The sequence below is a fragment of the Pristis pectinata genome, chromosome 8, assembly GCF_009764475.1.
Source record: "Pristis pectinata isolate sPriPec2 chromosome 8, sPriPec2.1.pri, whole genome shotgun sequence".
Lineage (NCBI taxonomy): Eukaryota > Metazoa > Chordata > Chondrichthyes > Rhinopristiformes > Pristidae > Pristis > Pristis pectinata.
This window is the reverse complement of record NC_067412.1, coordinates 53,479,690-53,503,102: the sequence shown is the minus strand read 5'-3', so window position 1 is coordinate 53,503,102 and position 23,413 is coordinate 53,479,690. Positions and strand designations below refer to the sequence as shown.

The 23,413-nt window shown below is 41.1% G+C and overlaps 1 protein-coding gene across 1 annotated transcript in view; it reads right to left on the bottom strand.

Moving 5' to 3' along the window:
• Positions 1 to 16,337: 16,337 nt before the first annotated feature.
• Positions 16,338 to 23,413, bottom strand: part of LOC127573786 (deleted in malignant brain tumors 1 protein-like) — a 125,440-nt gene continuing 118,364 nt past the window's right edge. The window contains exons 17-21 of the mRNA XM_052022291.1: positions 22,980 to 23,297; positions 20,950 to 21,264; positions 18,539 to 18,856; positions 17,975 to 18,292; positions 16,338 to 16,438 (exon numbers count right to left, since the gene is read on the bottom strand). Coding sequence (XP_051878251.1) covers positions 16,338 to 16,438; positions 17,975 to 18,292; positions 18,539 to 18,856; positions 20,950 to 21,264; positions 22,980 to 23,297 — 1,370 coding nt within the window. The remainder of the gene's footprint in view (positions 16,439 to 17,974; positions 18,293 to 18,538; positions 18,857 to 20,949; positions 21,265 to 22,979; positions 23,298 to 23,413) is intronic.

Below are 23,413 nucleotides of genomic sequence, written 5' to 3'. Positions count from 1 at the left end.
GCACCATCGTTCTCCCTGTATCCATATCGTAGTTATAGCAAAAATATCACAACAGTTGATACTAATTTGCGTTTCTAATTCATTCTCTTTATTGAGAGTGCTCAGCACAATAATATACAGTTCCTTTAGAATTGCGGTTTTAAAATAATTAAACCTCAGCTGTTTGGTGGGTACTGTGCCCTTATTTGCCACACGCTCTTGCTTCCATATTTTCTTGTACATTTATATATTTCTTTGTTTTCTCACAATTTTATTACTTCATCATCCCGACATTCAGACTTAACACTTAATCCTTTTCAAGGAAAGTGGTTGATCCTAATAAGTAATCGTTCTTTCTTCCCCTCGAGGATATTCTACAACTGCTCTTAGATATCTTCAGCCCCCGAAACAAAGAGGCAACATGCCATCTTAGCGTCTATTTGAGGTTGCACAAGCATCTTCCTGATCCAATTACTATTGAATCTCTCATCAATTTAGAGACCCCCCTCTTACCCCTTCCCTCGTGAGTAGCGGAGGTACCAGTATTTCTATTGATATTGCTGTTGCTGTCTTCTGATGAGAAACCATCTCCCATTTTGGTACCAAGAGAACAATTATTTGGTTCAGAGACAGAGAAGGGCGGGGTGATTATTACTTGCCTGCGTTGATTCTGCTTGGTGGCATCACTCCGTTCCTGCAGTGTGGCCATCTAAACGTATTTTATGTACACATTCTCGCATTCTGTACACATCCTCGTGGGCGATCCAGCGTAAATCTCATCTCAGTTCCAGGTCTATAAAATGGTTAACGTGTATCTGCAGCTCGGTATTCTGCCTGCATGTAATCGGAAGAGACACCGCAATTTTTTCCCTATTTTTGCGCATATCGCACGTGAAGCATTCCGCGGAGCTGAACTCTCCCGAGAAGAATTAACCTTACATTACAGGAAATTAATCTAAACGCCTCTTAATGTAACAAGGCCTAATTTCGCTCTCAACAGTCCTCCCGGCGTCGCTGTCTGGGAATATGGAGAGTTGACGAGAATGTTGGGAGAATAATTTAAATGGGAAAAATATGGTGGAGGTGTTCACATAACCCACATACTAATATTTTCCATAAGAAAGTGAGTAGTTGCAGGGGAAGCAGCTGATTGATCAGTTGCAAGAAATGTGTATTGCCACTACTGTTACAGGTTGATAAATTAAAATAAATAAAACGTCCTGCGACTGCGGGTGTACTTTTTGTGAGGCAGGTAGACTCAAAGTACATGCCGGTTGCTTTCTCTTCCGCTGTCACATGATGGCATTCCGCTACCTCTGCTGTTGCAATGTGTAGGCCCGATTGAAGCATTCAAGTCTATATTCGCATTGCACTCTGTCTCCCATTTTCATTTCACCATAAACTACGCGCTAGCTTTATGAATTCTTCACTCGCCCAGAGGATAATATGAGCGCCGCTTGCAACAACTCTATTTGTTGTCGATATTGAATTGTCTGAAAGAATGGGCTAGTTACCCACTGCAGTAACAACATTGCAGAAAATTTGTTATGGCATTTCAGAAAGAATGCAGTTAAGAGTTAAAGTGAATCGTGGATTTCGAGTGCCATCTCAGGAGATATGTTAAAATCGCCGATGCCTTCGCTAACGAATGTGGAAGAAATAAAGGTCTTCCTTATGATCATTCGGTAACTTCCTTGGCAGCGCTAAAAGGGCATCATTTAAAATGTTATCCTGATGGTACAGTTAAAACCACAACTATCCTCGTGGAATTTAAACTTCACTCTTGAATGTCGGCCCATAGCAATTTAAACCACGTGAAAATTACCTCAGTGTTGGACACAACACATGATAGCCTTACAGACTTAACGTTTATTCCACTATAGAATATATACTTTAATTACAGCCATGAAACCCTGAACAATCACCAATCAGCGTTTTCCATATTTCCCTCTATTTCAGGTATTTTTCATCTGGGGAAGATCGTGGGACATTTGACGTCAGCAGAACCACTGACTTAAATGTTAGTGTATCGAGTCTCTTTTTGTAGATTGCGATTGTCTGGTAATGCCCTGTTATGAATACAATTGACAATATTCGAGCTTCATTTAATATCACATCCGTCTTGGGCAAGACATGATTCCAAATAACGGACAGCTGTTTTCCGCTTGACACCAACTGGCTACAGATTTCCAATTAAGCAACAGCCAGTCAAATGCTGTCTTCCTCTGAAGCGCAGTCTCCCTTAATCAATTTTTAATATGTTTTCTCTTGTCCATGCTTGCAACAAAACTGAAGAATACGACATCTGATTTGTACCGGTGAAACAAGCAGTAGTTCAACGTACCACTACCTTTAACACTCAATGGGGGAATTACCATGATAATTTCTTCCAGGAGAGGCCACGACTCTTGGATAAACATTCAACAAATGACACGTGCTCTGGAATAGGCGGTTAGGTCTGAGAATGAGGCATTTATTGGAGAATTCGAAGATATTTCTGAGGAAGCCTGTATTTGATCAATAGATATTAAGTTCGTTCAACCCTTGTGGACAAAATGGCAATGCACAGATGACGAGAAAACAAACACTGGGACTGGATAGTGGTCAATTTGGGAGTGAAAGCGAGCGAAAATGTAAAAAGTGACAGATCAGTTAGGGAGGTAGATGTAATTCACACTGAAAGGAAGGACAGGAGCTTAAGAGTGAATTCCCTGCTAAGCCCAGGAGAAGGGACAGCATAAGGGAGAGGACAGTAGCACAACTCATAGAACTGCTGCTGGCTAATTCTACGCGTTTCGGGACGCTCTATGAGTAGAGTTTGCACGTTTCCGGTGATCGCGTAGGTTTCTGTGGGTGCTTCAGTTTGCTGCCATGTCCCTGTTTGGTAGCTAAAAGGGCCAGTGTAAATTGCAACTAGTATGCATGGGTGTGGTAGAATCATGTGGACAGTTAATGAGAATGCTGTTCCAGCAGATTTTGCGCAATGGCTGTTTGACGAACTGCCTGGACCCAATACACAGAGCGACGTTTCTCGCGCCATGTTATTTTATGATTTTCACGTGATGGCAGACAAACCTGAACTAAAGAAGAGGGGGAGGACAACCCATTGCCTTTGTCCACGGAGACAACGAAGTCATGCGGCGCCTTGAACTAGAAATGTCACCAAATATAATGGAGAAAGAAGAGACTGCAGAAGCTGGAATCTGCAGCAAAGAAGCAAACAACTGAGAGAACTTGGCGGGTCAGGCAGAATTTGTGGAAGGATGTGGACAGTCGAAATTTCGAGTCATGACCTTTCACCTGGACCGAGGATGTCAGGTAAATATACGCCAGAGAAGCTAACAGCAGTGGTAGGGCATTTGTGCGAGTTAATTCTGAAGGACGTAATCAATCCCAACTTTTGTGAAGCAGAAATTGCTTAACAATAGTGAGCATGGTCCAGTTACCGACGAACCTCTCTGAACAGAAATGTTGAATTTGTGGAGGACATAAAAACTGGGATTGATGAGGGCAATAGGATGAAGTTAATCTTCATGGACACTTCGTAATTCTCGATATATGACAGTGTTTACCAGTTTCAGGAAAACACTTACTTTCTCCGGAAATGTATTTCTGCATTTCTTTTGCATATCATTATTTTCTTCTTCATGTTTCTATTTTTTGTTTTTTTCCCTATTTAAAGTAATCCTTGCCCTGCTAAATCAGTAATGCGCCCCATCAAAGTCGTTTCCTTTGTTTTCTCCATTCCTTCGGCCCTTTGAAAACTGCAACATATGCGTTTCTTAAGTTCTCATTTCTGATGACGTGTTCTTGACCCTGTACTCGGCTCCTCTTTCTTTCCTACGATGATGCTTGACGTGCTAACGGCTTCCAGAATATCCTGTTTTTTTTTTGTTGGGGATATCAAGAATCTGCTTTTTTTTGCTCAAATTGCAAATCAGTGCACTGCCACTTCTCCTCTCAGACTATCAACCGTGAGAATGTAATGCTTCTCACAGTCTCTGATAACATTCACAAAATCAAACAATATGCTGCAAAACTCGGCAGGTGAGACAGCACCTGTGGAAAGATAAACAGACAACGTTTCGCGTCTTCAGCATTTGGAAAGTGGAAATACAAGTTGGTTTTCCGTAAGAGAAAAAGTGGAATGGGAATGTGCAAAAGGAATATTTGTGATGGAACGAGTCGGCCTGGCATAATGACGGCAGTGACCAGCACATTATGCTTCTTGGTCTGTGTAATAACTTGTTAATGTTCGCGTTATGTGAATTTCGCAGCAAGCCAGATATGGACGAAAAATTAAGTGAACATGATAAAATAATAGAGAACATGTAAAATGCAGGAAATAAATCTGAGCATATCAGGCAGCATCTGTGAAAAGAATAACAGTGATATTTTCAAATTAGGTATTCCTCAGCAAACCTGAGAATGAGAGAACAAATCTGTCAATGGCAGCAACAAATCTGCTTGTCCTCCAGTCATAATAATAGCCTTCTACTCTAAAGGGCACGCCAATTCCAAATCCAGACTTGCAATATACCCTGGATCCCGTGCATCTTTACCTTCTGAATCAACCTGTCATGAGGGAACTTATCAAAACTTCACAAAAGTCCATGTCGTTAACGTCCACTGTCTGACCTTCATCAAGCAACTTGGTCACCTCCTCAGAAAATTCAACGAATTTCGTAAGGCAAAACGTTTTCTGCACAAAGCCATGCCGACAGTCGCTAAACAGGCCATATTTTTCCAAATGCGCATAAATCCTATCCCTGAGGATCCTCTCCAATAGCTTCCCTACCTCTGACATGAGGCTAACCTGCCTATAATTACCTGGATTATCCCTATTTCGCTTATTGAACAAAGGCACAACCTGTGCTACTCTCCAGTTCTCAAGAACCTCGCTTGTTGCTGCTGCAGACAAAAAGATCTTTGTCAAAGCCCCAGAAATCTTCATACTTGTTTCTTTCAATACTCTGGGATTTTTACCATCGGGTCTCGGGGACTTATCCACCTTAATATTTTTCAGAAGGCTCGGCACTATGTACTCCTTAATCTCACAAATTCCGAGCAGATTAGTATACCCACTCGGTTTTAAAAATCTTCCAAATGCTTGTCCTTGGTACATATAGACAGAAAGTACTCATTTAGTACCTCAGCCGTGTGCCCATCCTCCAAACACAAATTCCGTCCTTTATCCTTGAGTGGAATTAAGAGAAACATATTGCATTTGCACCTTATTCTTTTATGTACAGAAGTACATTCTTGGTGAACGAACTAAAATAAGGGAAGTATTAGATGCAAACATCAGCCATACTCCATTTCCAGACTATTTTTTTAAAAGCTCTCGATGACGAGGAGCAAAACAAATAAAACAACACACAAGGAAAGGAGAAAATAAATTAATAGAACGTAACAAATAACCTGGGCTGTGAATAAAAGTGGACTATTAAATATTCCACAATAGTTAAAAGGAAACGAATCGTGGTTAGCGCGCCGAAATAGTAAAAATTGAAATGAGGAAAAGGAAAGCTACATAATATTGAACTAAATACCTTGATTCTGTCTTCAAAATCGATCCTTTAAAAATAGATGGAAGAAAATATACAGAAATATTTCGGGAACCATAAATATAATGAAGGTGATGAAATCAAGGAAATCACTGAAGCCAAACCTCGATATAATGCAGAAGACGTGAAATAACGTTAACACTCATTTTACAAGTTCACAAGATCACAAGACAAATGAGCAGAAGTAGGCCATTTGGCCCATCGATTCTGCTCCATGAGCTAAACTAATACTATTCCTATCTATCCCCAATTTTCGGCCTTATCCCCATTTCCCTTGATACCTTGACAAATTAGATACCTATCAATCTCCTCCTTAAACGCCCCCAATGATTGGGCCTCCACAGCTATATATGGCAAAGAATTCCATAATTTCACTACCCTCTGGCTAAAGAAATTTCTCTTCATTTCTGTTTTAAACCGGTACCCTCTAATTTTAAGATTGTGCCCTCTAGTCCTGAAATCACCCACCGGGGAAACAGCTTAACCACACCTACTCTGTTCAGTCCTTTCAACATTAGAAATGTTTTTATAAGGTCCCCTCTCATTCTTCTGTACTCCAATGAATACAGTCCAAGAACCGACAAACGCTCATCATAAGTAAGCCCTTTCATTCCAGGAATCATCCTCCTAAATCTTTTTTGAACCCTCTCCAACATCAGTACATCCTTCCTAAGATGTGGGGCCCAAAACTGCGCACAGTACTCCAAATGAGGCCTCACGAGTGCCCCATAGAGCCTCATCAACACTTACTTACTTTTACACTTTATACGTCTCGAGATGAATGCTAACATAGCATTCTCTTTCTTGACCGCCGATCCAACCTGGTGGTTAACATTCAGGGTTTCCTGCACCAGTACCCCCAAGTCCCTTTGTCCTTCTGTACTTTGAATTTTCTCCCCATATAGATATTAATCTGCCCGTTTATTTCTTTTTCCAAAGTGTATAACTGCACATTTCTCAACATTGAATCTCATCTGCCATTTCTTTGCCCATTCTCCTAAACTAAGTCTCTCTGCAACCTTCCTATTTCTTCAATACTCCCGACTCCTCCACCCATCTTGGTGTCGTCTGCAATCTTAGCCACAAAACTACTTACTCTATCATCCAAATCATTAATGTACGAAGTAAAAAGAAGAGGCGCCAACACCAACCCCTGCGGAGCACCACTAGTAACCGGTAGCCAACCAGAACAGGATCCCTTTCTTCCCACCCTTTGCTTTCTGCCGACCAGCCAATGCTCCACTCATTCCAATATCCTACCAGAAATCCAATGAGCTCTCATTTTATTAATCAGCCTTTTGTGTGGCACCTTGTCGAAGGCCTTTGGAAAGACTAAATATACTACATCCACAACATCCCCCTTATCCACCATACCTGAGATTTATTCAAAACACTCCAATAGGTTGGTCAGGCAGGATCTGCCCTTCACGAAACCATGCTGGCTTGGGCCTATCTTGCCTTGTACTCTAGGTATTCCATAAACCCATCCTTGAGGATCGATTCCACCACCGATGTCAGACTAATAGGTCTGTAATTTCCTTTATGCTGCCTCCCACCCTTCCTATACAGCGGAACTACATTTGCGACCGTCCAGTCCTCTGGAGCCATGCCAGAGTTTATCGATTCCTGGAAAATTATCACCAATGCCTCCGCAATCTCTGAAACCACCTCCTTCAGAATCCAGGGGTGCACCTCATCCGGTCTGGGAGATTTATCTACCTTTAGTCCATTTATCTGCCTGAGCACCTTCTCTCTATTAATCATAACTGAATTCAGTTCTATCCCCTGAGACCCCTGACTATCCGGTATATAGCTGATGTCCTCAACAGCTGAAACCAATGCAAAATACTCATTTAGTTCCTCTGCTATCTCTTTGTTATCCATTATAATCTCTCCCGCACCATTTTCAATTGGTCCTATATCAACCCGTGTCTCTCTTTGAAAAAAAACCCTTGTTATATTTTTGAATGTTATCTGCCAACTTCCTTTCATAATTCATCTTTTCATTCCTAATGGCCTTCTTAGTTTCATCCTTTAAGTTTTAAAAAATTCCTAGTATTCTGTTTTCCCACTAATTTTTGCCTCCTTGTATGTCATCACTTTTGCTTTTATTTTCGCCTTCACCACTCTCGTTATCCACATTTGTGCCATTTTCCATTCATAACTTTCTTCCTTTCTTGAAATATAGCTATCCTGTATTTTCCTTATTTCTCGTAGAAATTCCATCCATTTCTGCTCTGCCATCCCACCAACTAGCTTACCTTTCCAATCAATTTGCTCCAGTTCCTCTCTCATGCCACTGTAATCTCCTTCGTTCCACTGAAATATTGACACATCTGACATCAGCTTCTCCTTTTCAAATTTGAAACTGAACTCAATCATATTGTGATCGCTAGTTCCTAATGGTTCCTTTACCTTTAGTTCCCTGATCACCTCGGGTTCGTTACACAGCATCCAATCCAAAACAGCCGATTTCCTGGTGGGCTCATCAACAAGTTGCTCCAAAAAGTCATCCCGTCGACCTTCCATAGACTCGCTTTCCTGAGATCCACTGCCTTCCTGACTTTACCAATCCACCTTCATGTTATAATCCCCCATAATTCATTTGACGTTGTCTCTCTGACACCCTTTTTCTATTTCTAGCTGCAATCGAAAGTCCACGTCCTGGCTGCTGTTAGAGGGTCCATATATCACTGCTATTATTGTCCTTTCACTCTTGTCATTTCTTAGCTCCACCCATAATGATTCCACTTCTTCTTACCCTATGTCCTTCTCTCTATTGACTTTATATCATTTCCAACAATCAGGGCCACACTATCCCCTATGTCGACCTGCCTCTCTTTCCTATACACTGTGTACCGCTGAATATTTCATTCCACTCACAGCCTTACTTCAGCCATGACTCAGTCATTTCCACAAAGTCATATTTTTAAATCTGTAGCTGTGCAACTAGGTCATCCACCTTATTTCTAATGCTACGTGCGGTTAAATATAGTACCTTTAGACCAGTATCTGTTGCCGATTTTGCTGTACTTCTATTGTTCAGCAAATTATCCCGTCTTTTCACCAGCCTGTCTTCTTTCCATCTTCACTGCACATTGTCTTGGACTTGCTCCTATAGACCTCTTCCTCTATCCTAACATCCTGGTTTCCTTCCCCCCTGCCAAATTAGATTACAACCTCCCAAACAGCTATATTAAACATTTCCGCCAGGATATTGGACGCCTTGAAGTTCAGGTTTAACCCATCCTTTGTGAATAGGTCATACTTCTCCCAAAAAAAGGTCCTAATAATCCAAGAATTTGAAGCCCTGCCCCCTGCACCAGTCACTCAGCCACGCATTCATCTGCCAGATCTTTTTATTCTTACTGTCAATAGCAAGTGGCACAGGTAGTAATCCTGAGATTACTACCATGGAGGTCCTGCTTCTCCACATTCTTCCTAGTTCCTTGTAATCTTCCTTCAGGACCTTCTATCTCTTTTCTACCTATGTCATTGGTACCTACATGTACCAAGACTTCTGGCTGATCATCCTCTCCCCTCAGAATATTCTGGACCTGGTCCGAGACATCCCGTACCCTGGCACCAGGGAGGCAACACACCAGTCGGATATTGTTGTCAGGTTCGCAGAATTTCTTATCTGTTCCCCTCACTACGGAATCCCAAGTGACCACTACATTTGTCCTTTCCCGCTGGACCACGGCACCAGGTACGGAGGCAAACTCCTGTTTGTCATGGTCTTCTGTCAGGTCATCCTGTCCAGCAGAATCTAAAATGAGAAACTGATCTTTAAGGGGTCCGCCACAGAGGTACTCTCTACATATTCGTTATATCTCCTGTCTATCCCCTCCTCACTCTCCTTAATCAGCCGAAGGTCATCGAACTGCTGCTCCAGAATTTCAACACGTTCCTTGAGGAGTCGCATCTCAATGCACTTTGCGCAGATGTAGTCTTCGAAGAGGCTGGTGGACTCCCAGGGTCCCCACATCGGGCACTCCAAACACAATACTAATCCCAAATGCATACTTCTATGGCACGGTCTAATGCAACTTCAATAAATAGATTCATAACCTACCCCCAGCTCTATAAATCTCTCCTCGCTACCGAGTTTCCTGTATTATTGTTAAATCGAGTAAATATGTCATACCCATCACAGGGACGTACCGTCAGTGTAACCAATACCGGGACAGAATGAGAAGTATTGTGCAAACGTTGCACTTTCTTATGAAAAAAGAAGGGCTGCATTAATTAATAACATGCAAGTCTAATTAATCCCGGCATCAGTTAATTCAAAGTACTAAAAGAAAAGGAATTCAGCAAATAGCGTCTGAGTTGGTTATTGTTATCGTAATCCTGCGGATTATGGATAACAGCAACCAGATCAAAGGATAGTAGTTGCTGAATCCCAGGAAAGAGAGATTAGTGGGAAATCTCTGGGTTCAACGTCAGGGCCTCAGCTATATTCCAAAGTTTACCAACAGCATTCAGCTGGGCGGGGATAAGACTGAATGAACTGGCAAATAACTTGACGGACATTGCATATCGTGGATAAATGTGCAATTAGCTCCTTTTCTCGGAGAAAAAGGTTGAAGTATTATTTAAATGTTGTTCATTGGGGAAGTTTTGATGAGCAATGATACTTGATCTCCTTGTATAGTAGTCATTTGAAGGAAACGTGCAGCTGAAACGGGTAGTAAAGACGGCAAATTACATACTAGCCTTTAGGAAAACCGGACCTGTGCGGAGTAGTAAAGACCCATTGTCACAATTGTTGCCGTTCTAACTCCCCTATGGCTTGGAGTGTTGCGCCGGCAACACTATGTGCGCTTTCATTCATCCTACTTCAGAGTATGTATTTTCAAAGGAGAGATTGTAACAGGAGTTCTCTAGGCTGATTGTTCGGATAGTGGGACAGTTTTACGAGTAGTTAATAGGTCAATGTAGTTTGTACAAGAATAGAAGAGGATGATTTTGAAACTTACAATATTCTCAAAGAACTTAATTTCTAGATGCAAGCATGCTACTCCTAATTGTTGTTGTAGTTGTTGTTGTTGTTGTTTTGTGTGTGTGTGTGTGTGTGTGTGTGTGTGTGTGTGTGTGTGTGTGTGTGTGGTGTAACAGATTCTAGGGTCTAGAGGGACAAGGACTCCGGAAACAGACTTTGGAGTTAAAATGATTTATTTACAAACATAAACGCGGGAAAAGATAACTGGGGCAATACACACACACACACACACACACACACACACACACACGCGGTGCGCACCGCTAATAGCGTGCGTGGGGGAATCGCAGCAATGGTAAGATACACACACGCATAACGAACTGGGTACATACAATCAAGGAACAGTCAACACAATACCTGCCACCCCTCGATTCAGTGCAGGCCCGGCTCTATGCTACAGGGATATTTTAACTAATTTCTCTTAAGCAGTGCACGGCTTACCTCAACTTCCCTCGGAGACAAGAGAGGCAGAACCAAGTATAAGACAGTAGTTATACTGCTAGAGGGCTGGGTGGTCAAGCCCAGGTACTTCATACAGGCCAATCACCGGAGTGTGCCAGGTACAAAGGTGCGTTAAGGGAAAAATGGTCAAGTGTGGCCGTATGGGTGGGGGTGAAGCCAGCCCTTCATTGACAGTGGTGTGTCTTCCGACCAAATGGGACAGTACTGTCCTCCGACCAGATGTGGTCAGTGATGTCACATGACATTCACGACGCTCCACAATACTGTGTGTGTGTGTGTGTGTGTGTGTGTGTGTGTGTGTGTGTGTGTGTCTGTGTCTGTGTCTGTGTCTGTGTCTGTGTCTGTGTGTGTGTGTTACTGTGTGTGTGTGTCTGTGGAAGGGTATGTTCACGGACACAATGCAAGGTAAGAAATTTTGGACGAATGTAAAGACAGATTTCTTCAAGTAAATGGCAGTGATTCTGAGGATTTCGAAACAACAAATGGTGGTGGACTTCAAGTTTCATATTATATATAAATAGAAAACATATAAGCAGAGATACATGTCTAGATGCAACCGAAGTGATACGGTTTGGGGAGAGACTAAGAATATGATAGGAGATAGTTGATTTAAAATGATTACATTCAATAATGATAAATATCCGAGGGCAGGATGATGCATCTGTGCAGCTATTACCCTGATTTCTTATCGTTTCAGGAATAAAAGGGGTATGGAATATTCTGAAATAAACGATGTTTCATTTTTATTGAATGAGCACAAGAAATACATGTTACATTTTGTATAATTTGTAGATAAAATTCAAGCAGTGATTTGAGCATATGCGAATCCAAGGAGTGTTTGAATCAATGGATGTTTATTTAGAGAAGAAAGGGACAATCAAGTTGCTGACGATGTTAGTAAATTAACAAAATGAATAATTGATTCTGATGTAATATAAAATATTTACGCTGATTGCTGGCGAGTCGTGGGAGATTTATTCTGGATTGCATGTTCACGTTTCCCTGGAGGGACAAAAATGATCCATTTGAGACATATTTTAAAGACAGGACAGATGAAAATAAATGGTCTTCATCCGGAGCTCATTGTATTCTCTCCTACAGTTTCCATCAATATTTATATTCATGGAGAATAGTTCACTCTTTAATTGATTGGAGCTACAGAAAACGCAAAATACATAATCATAAAAGAATCATAAACCGATATACAAGAAGATAATTTGGCCCTTCGTGTCCAGCCTTTTTTGAAGCCAGCAACCGGTCCATATTCTTGCACGGTAGTGAACATTCACACATTTGTTTAATGATTAGCGATGATACCTCAATACAATTTTATTTACGATTAGTTAGTGAATGCAGAACATAGAATATGGAATAGTCCAGAATAAATATGGGCCTTTCTGTGTCTCTACGCACCACTATACCAAACTAAATCCATTTTCAGGCACATCCTCTCTACGTACAAAGTTCCCGGCCTGCCCGTGGATCTATCTACATGCCTCCTAAACTTTGTTATGATATCCATTTCCACCAAACCCGCAGGCAACGTGTTCCAGGTCCATACCATTCTCTTTGCTAAATATACATGCCTCGTAACTATCCTTTAAACTCCCCTCTCACCTTAAACCAATCACATCTAGTATATGGCATTCTTACTCTGCATACACATTCTGAATCTCTATCCAGTATATGCCCATCAGAATTCTATATATGTTTATAAGGTCACTTGCCAGTCTCCGGTGCTCCAGAGAAAACAACTCATTTTGGCGGTCCTTTACTTATGGCTCACACACTCTACTCCAAACAATATCCTAGTGAACGAATTATGCACTCTCTTCAAAGTCGTCATATCCTTCCTGTAATGTAGCGACAAGTACTGCACACAATACTCCAAATGCGGCCCAACCAAACTTTCATACAGCTGTAGCATATACATTGACCTGAACGATGAAGTCTCGTTTGCCACATGTCTTCTTTATCAATCTCTATGCTTATGTTGCCTCTTTCAGGAAGCTATAGACGTGGAAATCAATGCTGCTAATGGTCTGACAATTTACTCTAATCTTTCCTCTTGCATTTGACGGTCCAACATGCACCACATCACACTTGTCTGGATTAAGTTCATGTGGCATTTCTCTGTCAATATTTTCTACTGATTTACATCCCGCGGTATCCTTGGATCACCTTACTCACTACCAACAACTCCTACAATTTGTGTTTCGTCTGCAAACACAATAAAGAGCACACCCACATTTTCGTCCCACTTATTTAAACAACAGAGGTCCCAGCATTGCTTCTCACTGAACGTTTTCACGTCTCATTTTGCTTTGTTATATTCCCACATGTACCTCGCTTAACTGTTTTCAGACGATAGAGTTCCCTACCTGGCAAACATCGCCCTTCCTCTATCCGAAAAAAAACCTCAAATTATAGTTGTCCTTTTCTGTGCTAAGTTTAATAGTATTGATGACGACGTCCAAGAGTGCTCTCTCGTTTGCCCTCCCTCCTGCCGCACAGCTTCATTCATTAAAATCAAATCAAACATTGGACACTCCTTCCTTATTTATACCCGATATCTAACTATGACTGCTGATTGGAATTTAGAAATTATGTTCTCTTTCAATCTGGTACATTAAGTGTATCCAAGTCAATATGCTAATCTCCATTCCTGCTGCTATTGCATTACATTTCTTTTGCACTTTTGACAAATTGGTCTGAAGTTTTCTTGACAATATCGTTCAGAAAGCTTCGTGTTTCTGCAAACTCTATAGGGACATTGACCTTACTTTATTCTTCAGTTCAGACTAAAACACGCCCTTTGATGATTTTACTTGAACATATTAGTTATCGTCATCATACTTAAAAAAAAACTGCTGATAAATTCACTGCGATTAATTCAGCCCCGTCCACGCCTGGAAGCCAGATTGCTAAAGTTACGTAACGGGCAGATTTTTGTTCGTACTCTGACAATTTGCTACATATTCTCAGCTCATCTGCAAGTTGCTGTAATCCTTGAAGTTACGTATTAACCATTGAGCACAGCTGACTTTTTTTGTAAAATTTTATTTGCATTTTTATTCCAATCTTTATATCCCAGGTTCGTAATTCGGTTGGTGATTTTCTATTTCAGTTTTAAACTTTCCTTTTCTGTTCATATTCTATGTTCAGATTGCACTCAAAATGACAGGCTGTTTTTGTAAACAATCTCGATTGCAGCAGATGGATGGAAAGTACTCCCGGGATAACACCTTCAATTACAGAAATGACTTTCTGATCCCCACAAATGTAGTATCGCCTATGACGTATGCTCCCTTGACCGTTCCCACCTCCCAAAATGCAGAGCTGCGCCACGATGCTTTGGTCTGAGCTCCCTCTGCAAACTCGATTGAACTTGCAGCACTACCCTACTTCAGTGCCGGCATCGGCTGAGAGAGCGAGATGCTCTCAAATTCCCTCTGAAATGACCCCTTGGTCGTTTTTTTAAAAAAACATTCTGTCTGATAGTCGCCTGTTTATGTTTGATTCCACTCACTTAACCTTCAGGATGAACCTTAGGAAGTGTAACGAACAGCTCGATTTATTGTGACGTCAGACTTTCTCAAGCTCCAAAACCTGGAGCACGAGCTCCTCCAGCTGAATGGTCCTGGTATTGCTTCTTTGCGCAAGATGTAAATTCGACAAATATTTACTGGATTAGCTAATATAATCATAATCATCATAAAGATGTTTCAATTCCATTCGTAAATTGTTTGCCTTGGGACTCATACGTCAGGAAGACGAACTGTTCAGCAACCTATTATTACCAAGAGAAACATTAAGGACTTGTGCACTTCTCCACCACTTGGGTATAAGCAATCAAAAAAATCACGAAAAAGTACATCTGAGTGAAATGATAGAGGTAAGGTAATATCCTCATTTGGCTTTTCTATGCTTATTTTTGCAAATCAGTGGACAAATAATATTAAAAGTAGCCGTAATTGCATTGAATGTGCAGAATGGGAATGTCTGGTTCATTTCGGGTCGGAGATTCACACTGTGTGTATAGTCAGATGAAAGACTAATGATGTGTTAACAAGGGCGGAACATTAGTGCATATTACACACGTTTAGTTAGAATATCCATCAAGTGAATAGACTCCGTTTATCAACGCCTAAGTGACAATGAGGAAATGCCTTTGTTTCAATTCAATTTGCTTGCAAAGATGCCCGTTGAATTTTTCAATGTGCAACAGCAAATTACCACCAAGCGTGCCAGTGTCTCCTGCTTCGACTTCGTAATAATTGTCATGAATTTGGACTTGAAGGGAATAAATCGGTGTGCTGAAAGTATATGAGGAGCCTTAGGATTCGGTGTGTAATACCACTCGAAAGTAGAAACAAGTTATTTCAGACGTAACATGCCTGCCCTCTGCAGAGTTGGTTTAATTCGCACACAGCTATAAATTCGCACACATCTTTAACTCGTCCATCCTACTCTTAACTTATTCATATCTCAAACACCCATACCATTGAAAAGAAGCACGGCACAAAGAATATCTTATTCAACAATACTGTTGAACACAATCTGGATGTTTCAGTATTTAGCATCAGACAACCCTTTAGCTACATGTCATTTTCATTCAAGCACGGCGTGTTTTTTAAAAAATTGTTTGAATATAATAATTGGGAGTATGATTTCCAGTGAGAAAAAATTGCACAGTGAATAATCTATCCACAAAATAAAACTGGAGGACGTTCCTCGCGGATTTTCTTTTCCAGTGTTGACATAATCAAGCTTATCGGATCTTTTGCATTTTTTCCCGGTTCAATGGAACTGAATATTGCTAAAAACAAAGAAATTAATTTCTCGTGCATTGGATAATTTGGAATTCGGAGCAAAAACACAGCGCATTTCGTTCGAGTTACAATGTATTTGAAATTATTCACTCTCACAGTTGTGGAAACTCTCACATGTAATGAATCAATTTATGAAGGACAACAATTGATTTGAAAACTCAATAACTGTTTAGACAGCCCAGACATAGGATGGCCATCTCAGCAAACCTGTCTCTCATTTACGGGGTCACTGACAAATAGGAGGGTGTGCATAGCCACAAAAATGTCATTTCCTTGTTGTGTAAAACAAGGAAAAATCTGTCGATTTTCAGAGCAGCTTATTCCAAAAGTATTACGCTTCTGAATACAAACTGCATCCTCTGATTTTATCAGTATAGGGGCAGTCCGTCAGCTGAAAATCGCTGGCGGATTGTTAGTCGCGTCTGGTCAGTACACTGTCGATTAAAGCCGATAATAAGGAAATAAGCCAGTGGAGGGAAACGAACCTGAACATTATGGCTGAATAAGATGTTCTCCTTGAGGAATATCTTTAATCTCTTCATAAACGGCTTGTTGCAAGTCAGCACGGGAAACCCATCGGCCAGTGACAATGCCTGTTTGAGAAAGGGAAGATTGCTGTCATTTTGAATTACATAACGATTGTCTAACAGAACACGGTCTGGATTGGATTGGAATCATGTAATGAGGTGCAAGATATAGGTGGGCTGAATGTTGATGGATTTTGTGGTGAGCGCGTGCACATTTGAAATTCAGTCCAGAGCAGTTCTCAGAGAAGTCCAATTAACATGGAAACATGAATGTAGATTGAATGCTTGTTTACAAAGAATCGCCAGACAATGCGGAAGAAAGGAATTTTGGCGACGTTATTTAACTTATTACGGCATCATTAGGTTAAAAGCAAAATATGAAGTTTTCTAAAGTGAATGGAATAAACCATCAGCCGCTGTTTCATGTAACGTCCGATCCAATCCCATTCGTTCTTGGAAGAAAAAGAGCGCGGAGACTCGACTGCATGAGACACGACGTTTACGAAGTAGCGTTAATTAATCCGCACAAACTGACACTCACCTCTTCTTGCTGCTTTTCTCCACATTACCACTATCAATGGTACCAATCCGCATATGCAAAGGAATCCGAGTACAATGCAGACAACCTCAGGAACAGAGACGGCCTTTCGTTCCTGTCCATGATAACAACGGTAAAGCACAAACTTAAAGAAGAAACATCGCATCCAGCTTTGTTAATCAGACCTTAAACGAATTGTCCACCGAGGCCTGTAAGTGAACATTCCACAATATCTGTTGTGTCCATTGTACGAGAGAAGGCGGGGCCATGGTTACAAGACTGTCTCTCTTTGAGACGTAGCGTTTAGATTTGTTTGAATAGAAAAATTGACTTGAATTAACGAGTTCTCAGTATTCTATGAAAAGGGCGGAGTACACAATGATTCAGAACGTTTGAAACTGTTATATTGTCAGTCAAAATATCCGCTCGACCCATTACATGGAATGCCGTTAAAGCTCATATATTCCGGTCAAAGCATATTTATGAGTCATACTAACTACATTGCCCACGCTAAATACAAGTCGGTAGCACATCCACTCGTTCTCTGATACAATGTAAAGCGCAGTTATTAGCAACTGTTCACCGCAGGACTCTGTGCACAAACACTTGTCACCACACCAATGAGTGTTTTTCAAGTCTTGTGGTCTAACTTTCAGCAGGCAGATGAAGAGGAGAATCTAAAATGGAGCAGAAATATTTCACAGCGGTCGCCTGATTTAACGCAATCTTGCGAAACGGGGGGGGGGGGGGGAGTGCGTGATTGTTCCAGCATATTCTGTTGCTGTTGCTTTTCATCCGTAGAGGTACTGTTCACATTGTTATCGGAAAAGTGCAAATCGAACAGCGATACTCAAGCCAAAATCAACTATGCCGACAAATGTAATATCATTACGTATTTTCTATTAATGATGACTTAGATAACGTAATGAAGAATTGCCAATAAGAGACAAATATGGACCTATGGAAGGAAGTAAACAAACATTTCAGCAACGTAACACAAATTTCACACTAATACGTTTTTTGAACGATCAACGGCTGTTGAAGGGAATTTCCGAGACACTCACCGGAACAAATCGCATTGGCATCTTCCTTGTGATCACAGTCATGCTGACCTGGCGGCGCGGAAGTACAGTCAGAAAGAAAAGATTCACTTCCTGTGCACATCAACTCATCCAGCCAGATCTCACCGTCACCCTGGCCAAAGATAGCGCCTCCCGGAGCGGATAGTGCAGTGCCGCAGCCCAACTGCTTGCATACAACATGAACATCGGCCATATCCCAGGAATCATCACACACGGTGTTCCATATATTATTGAAAAATACGTCCACCCTCCCTGAGCATGTGGCGTTACCTCCAAGAAGGCGAATCTGTTTCGCAGGTTCTATGGTAGAGAATCGTGTACTTATTTTCCAGTGAACAAAAAGAAGTACAGGTCAGATAGATGGGTTACTAAAAAGAATAACTAACCTACCTGACGAATGCCAAGGTATAGTAATGTATTCTAGAAAGCAGTCTTTCAAGCTGAGGGATTCCTCTGGCACTTTGACCTCTGCTGAGAAAGGAACTTACTTAAATTAATTAGATATCACTAATTGAAATGACGCAATCGAGTTGGTCCTGGTTTTACCTGAACAACTCACAGCTGCATCCTCCCGGTGCTGACAATTGTGTTCACCCCACGGGTTTGACTGACACTCCCAAAGAGTTACCTCGTGTGAAGTACATGCCACTTCATCAAGCCAAATAAGTCCCGAACCTGCTCCGAATTCCTGAGTATTATATGAAATTCTTTGGAGTGGACCACAGTGCATCTGCTTACAGGTCACTTCTGCATCAGTTGGCTCCAGCGTTTCAGCGTACACTGTACCCCAGGACCCATTATAGAACACTTCCACTCTGCCCTCACAGCGATGTTTTCCATTCACCAGCCGTATCTCTTTGTGCTCTGTCAGTGAAATGGGGAATAGATTAGTTGCTGTATGATATTTTGATGCATTTTCACATTATACATCCCATTTTGTAAGCGTTGTCTTCACTGATCACTGGATGTTTTCCAAAATTGCCCCAGTAAAAAATCTGAAATTCACACAAAATCAAAATTCTTTCTTTCAGGAAATATAGCTAAATTTTGACGGTGTAAATCTCATCTCTTGAAGAAGGTACGGAGAAAACAAAGGCAAACAATGTTGTTGTTCAATGTACATGTTTAAGGTTTGAGCTGTGAATCATTATTTTGGTCGAGACGATCAGAATCACAAGAAATGTCGCAGAAATAACATCTGAGAGCAGATTAATATAGATAATAACGAAGAGGGTACACATAAAAAAACAGATTGCAAGAGTCAGATATGATGTTTGAATATTCTGGTGAGTGCAGATACCCTGGTAATAAGCTAGAAATCATTGCGCTGCAACATTACAATTTTGTATGGATGATGACGTGAACGAATATGAACAATTCTACCTCACGTGTTCGGAGCTTGTGCCAGGTGGCTGATATTTGTCAGGTAGTAATGTATGAAGAGAATTTAAAAGGGAAATGAAAACAACTGGTCGACGGATCTTCTCACAAAAACATAACATCGAACAGCGGGCATGAAGACCTCGTCAAAACAATTAAAACATATAATGAGCCGAACAAAGAGAAGATTATTCCAATTGTGCATGTTGGTATTTGGAATAGTGCCTGGCTGAGGTTTACCAACAAGTACAATTTGGAAAAAAAATATCAGTAATAATCAGCTGTATTTTTCTTCTTACACAGCATTGAGCAGGTCTATGTCAGATGGCATAATTGTTTAGATTCACTAAATATTTGAAATAAAAACAAGAAATTCAGGAATCGTGCAACGAATCGTGCAGTGTCGATTGGAAGAGAAACTGAATCAACTCCTTAGGTCAAAGTCTTGGTGGTTCTGATGATGTTTCTTCCACTTGAAACATTAACCTTGATTATTTTCTGGAGATGTTGTCTGAACCATGGGTTGCTTCCAGCTTTCTTATTCCTTTAGAGTTACACACCCATCGTTTATGTTTGCAGTTGCGAGTTGTGCTTTGCTAATTGCATGCAGGAAAATTTTGTAAATATACTAATATGACATCTCTACAAGTACTAACACAAATATGTGTTCCGAGAAGATTAAAATCAGTGAAGTAACCTTGTAAATATTACTCGGCTGTTTCTTTGAAGTAATAGCTTGAGAAGACTTGAATCATGGAGGTCATTAGCCATTTGAGCCGCGCAGGAGCGTCAAAGGAGATTTGGATTCGATAATTTGCAACGGGGATAGTTATTGTTTTGCGACCTCAGCTATTTGGAGATGAAGTTGAAGGGGGTCTCCACAGACGTTCAATTATTGGGATTTGTTTGAAAGGACAAAGGCACTTGATCTCCCATGCGAGTCGAGTGTTTAAAATGAAATGGAGGGCTAATGAAGTGGAGTAATGTGATCTTCTGTGAACTGACATAAATCATTTATAGATAAAACACAGCCTGTGAAACACCAATTGACTTCTTTGCTTCGAATGCCTGTTGAAAAGAAAACAAGTGAAAAGTGGCAATCCAGGTTCCACAATCAGAGATTCTCCCTCGCATGCACGGATAGATCACAGAAAAGCGTGTTTTAACTGCAACTCAAAACTATATCAATGAGAAACCAGATATATAGATGGAGAGAGAGAGAGAGAGAGAGAGAGAGAGAGAGAGAGAGAGAGAGAGAGATTCAAAGTGAAAGACATAAAATTATTTAAAATAAATATAATCCATATTTGATAAGTATGTTTTAAATTGAGATGATTGAATTTGGATTTTGCCAACAGATTGTGGAGAGGTATAAAATCCAGGCACATAACATCGATTGCAGTCATGGTGAAAGAGAATCATACGTGGGAGAAATTAATGGAAAAGCCATTTGCAGAAATAGGGAGGGAGGCATAGGCAGAATAAATGCTTTCTCCGATATGATTTTTACTTAGATTTCCTGAATCATATTTCGTTCACAACATTTGAAGCAATAAACAGATTGATGGAACCTTAACCTGAACACATAACCATCACGTCCTCTTTGTGAATGCAGTCGTGCTCACCCCAAGGTGCTGAGGGACATTCCCAGAGCAAAGATTCATTCCCCGAACAGTTCATTTCATCCAACCAGATTGGGCCCGAGCTTTGTCCACACTCACCAGTAAGACTCCACTTCAAAACATTCCCGCAACCCAATTGTCTGCAAACCACATTAGCGTCAGCCATATCCCAGGAATCATCGCAAACTGCGCCCCAAGTTCCAGCGTAATAGACCTCCACTCGTCCCGCACACGGACTTCCACCCTCGGCTAACCGTAATTTCAGATGTTCTGTTCAACAGCAAACAAAAGTGAATTAACCTTTCAACATGCTTTCATCCTACTGGTCATTTAAAAATCACTGGGACCCCACCACTTTTATATTGCCCTCCAAGCTACACATCATCCTGACTTGGAATAATATCCAAGGACTCAAAATTCTGGAATTCCATCCGTACAACCATTTCAGGTATAGCGATATCTCAGGAAATGCAGTAGTTCAAAAAGGCAGTTCACCAACACTTTCTCAGGGACAAATAAGAATGTAGAATTCGATGCTGGCTTAGGTTGCGAAATCGACACCCAAAGAATAAACAAGACAAAAAAAAAACACCTGCAATTCCTCAGCCTAATTAAAACGTGCTTCATTTACAGATTAAATACAAGGTTCAACATGACACTGTATATCTATCTCCGTTTGCATGTTGCGCAGGATTATATTGCTTAAACAAGGTAGCAGGCAGCAATTCAGCCCATAACTCCCCTGAAATATACACCGCATCCACACCTTCATCATACTGGTTTCGCGACATTCTATTCATTCACTGCACTTCTGTTGTCTAGCTACCTACCCACTATCTGTCCAGCACAGCTCTGCTCAGTACCACCACGACTTTTTCCAGTCACAGCGCACGTTATATTGAAGTGAATTTCCTTTGCTGTTCATCGCATCTGTACTACGTTAATTTTGCAGTATTTTAAACCCGTTCTCAAACACAGTATGTCCCGATTTTTACAATCATCTCTTGTTGAGATGCCCATGTAAGTACGGTTTACAGGATATCGATCGTTTGTATCTTTATCGCTCATGTTCGTCGCTAATAAATCTGGTCTTCCCACATGGAAAACCACATCAGAATATCTGCTTATATTTTTATAATAAATAGTGGTTATTACATTAGTGCATGAGAACGATTTATGCTACACAAAGACACTGGGTACTACAAGGAAAAATAGAACAATCCCCAGCCAAAGCAACTGCTGGAATCCTAATGTTCTATTTGAATCTGATTTGGAGTTAAATGGAAGGCAAAATGTCTATGGACAGAAAGATAGAACTGGAGGAACGAAATGAGATAAGATAATTTATTTATTAATCACATGTACATCGAAACACACAGTGAAATGCATGTTTATGCGTTACTGAGAATGTGCTGCGGCAGCCCGCCACTGCTGCCACTATTCCGGTGCCAACATAGCATGCCCACAACTTATAACCTGTACGTCTTTGGAATGAGGGAGGAAACTGGAGCGCCCGGAGGAAACCCACACAGGCACACCGGGAAAACTTACACACTCCCTACAGACAGCGGCGGGAAGGAGTTTGTACCTTCTCCCCGTGTGTCTGTGTGGATTTCCTCCGGGTGATCCTGGCTGAAGAGGAAGAGAAGACAATGATATGGATGGAGATGGAAGGGAGGATACAGAGAGGATTCTGGAAGATGAGGGATAAAAAGTGTGTGATGGATGGAATTCGTTTTGAAAGGGTGAAGTGGATGCACGCTGAAAAGCAGAAGGTAGGATTTTGAGAGGCGTTTGAAAGGGTACAAACGAAGGACCGAAGACACAAAGAAAGAAAAGTAGAGGGCTATAAATAGAGATTGATTCGGAGTATAACGCTTTACCGGATTTATTTGTCTTGAAAAATCCGGAGATTGAATTGGGAATACCTCTCAATGGATTTGAGATTAAGATTATAATACCATCATATCCATCTAATTGCTTACCCGAACACAGGACAGCAACGCCACTGCTGTCACTGGGAGACGATGTAAATATCGTTAAACCGCTGTTCCGGAGCTGCGACTCGTTTCCATTGCAGTGAACGCCATTCACCAACAGGGGACCTTCATTTTCTCCGTACATTGCAGAATTGTACGCAGATATTGCATCGCCGCAGCCCGGTTCCCTGCAGACTACACTAGCGTCATTAAGATCCCAAAGATTGTCCCGCACCCTTTCCCAACTACGATTGTGATATATCTCCACTGTTCTGTCACAGCGACTTCCCCCGTTGGTCAGTCTCGGTATCCAACTTCCATCTGCTGTAACAATAATCAAAGTTAAAATGAAGCACAAATATTTCTAACTAAGTAGAAAGCGATTGAAAATTATGATGTTTGAAGTTGATAACATTTGGATATTTTTCATCAGACCAGAT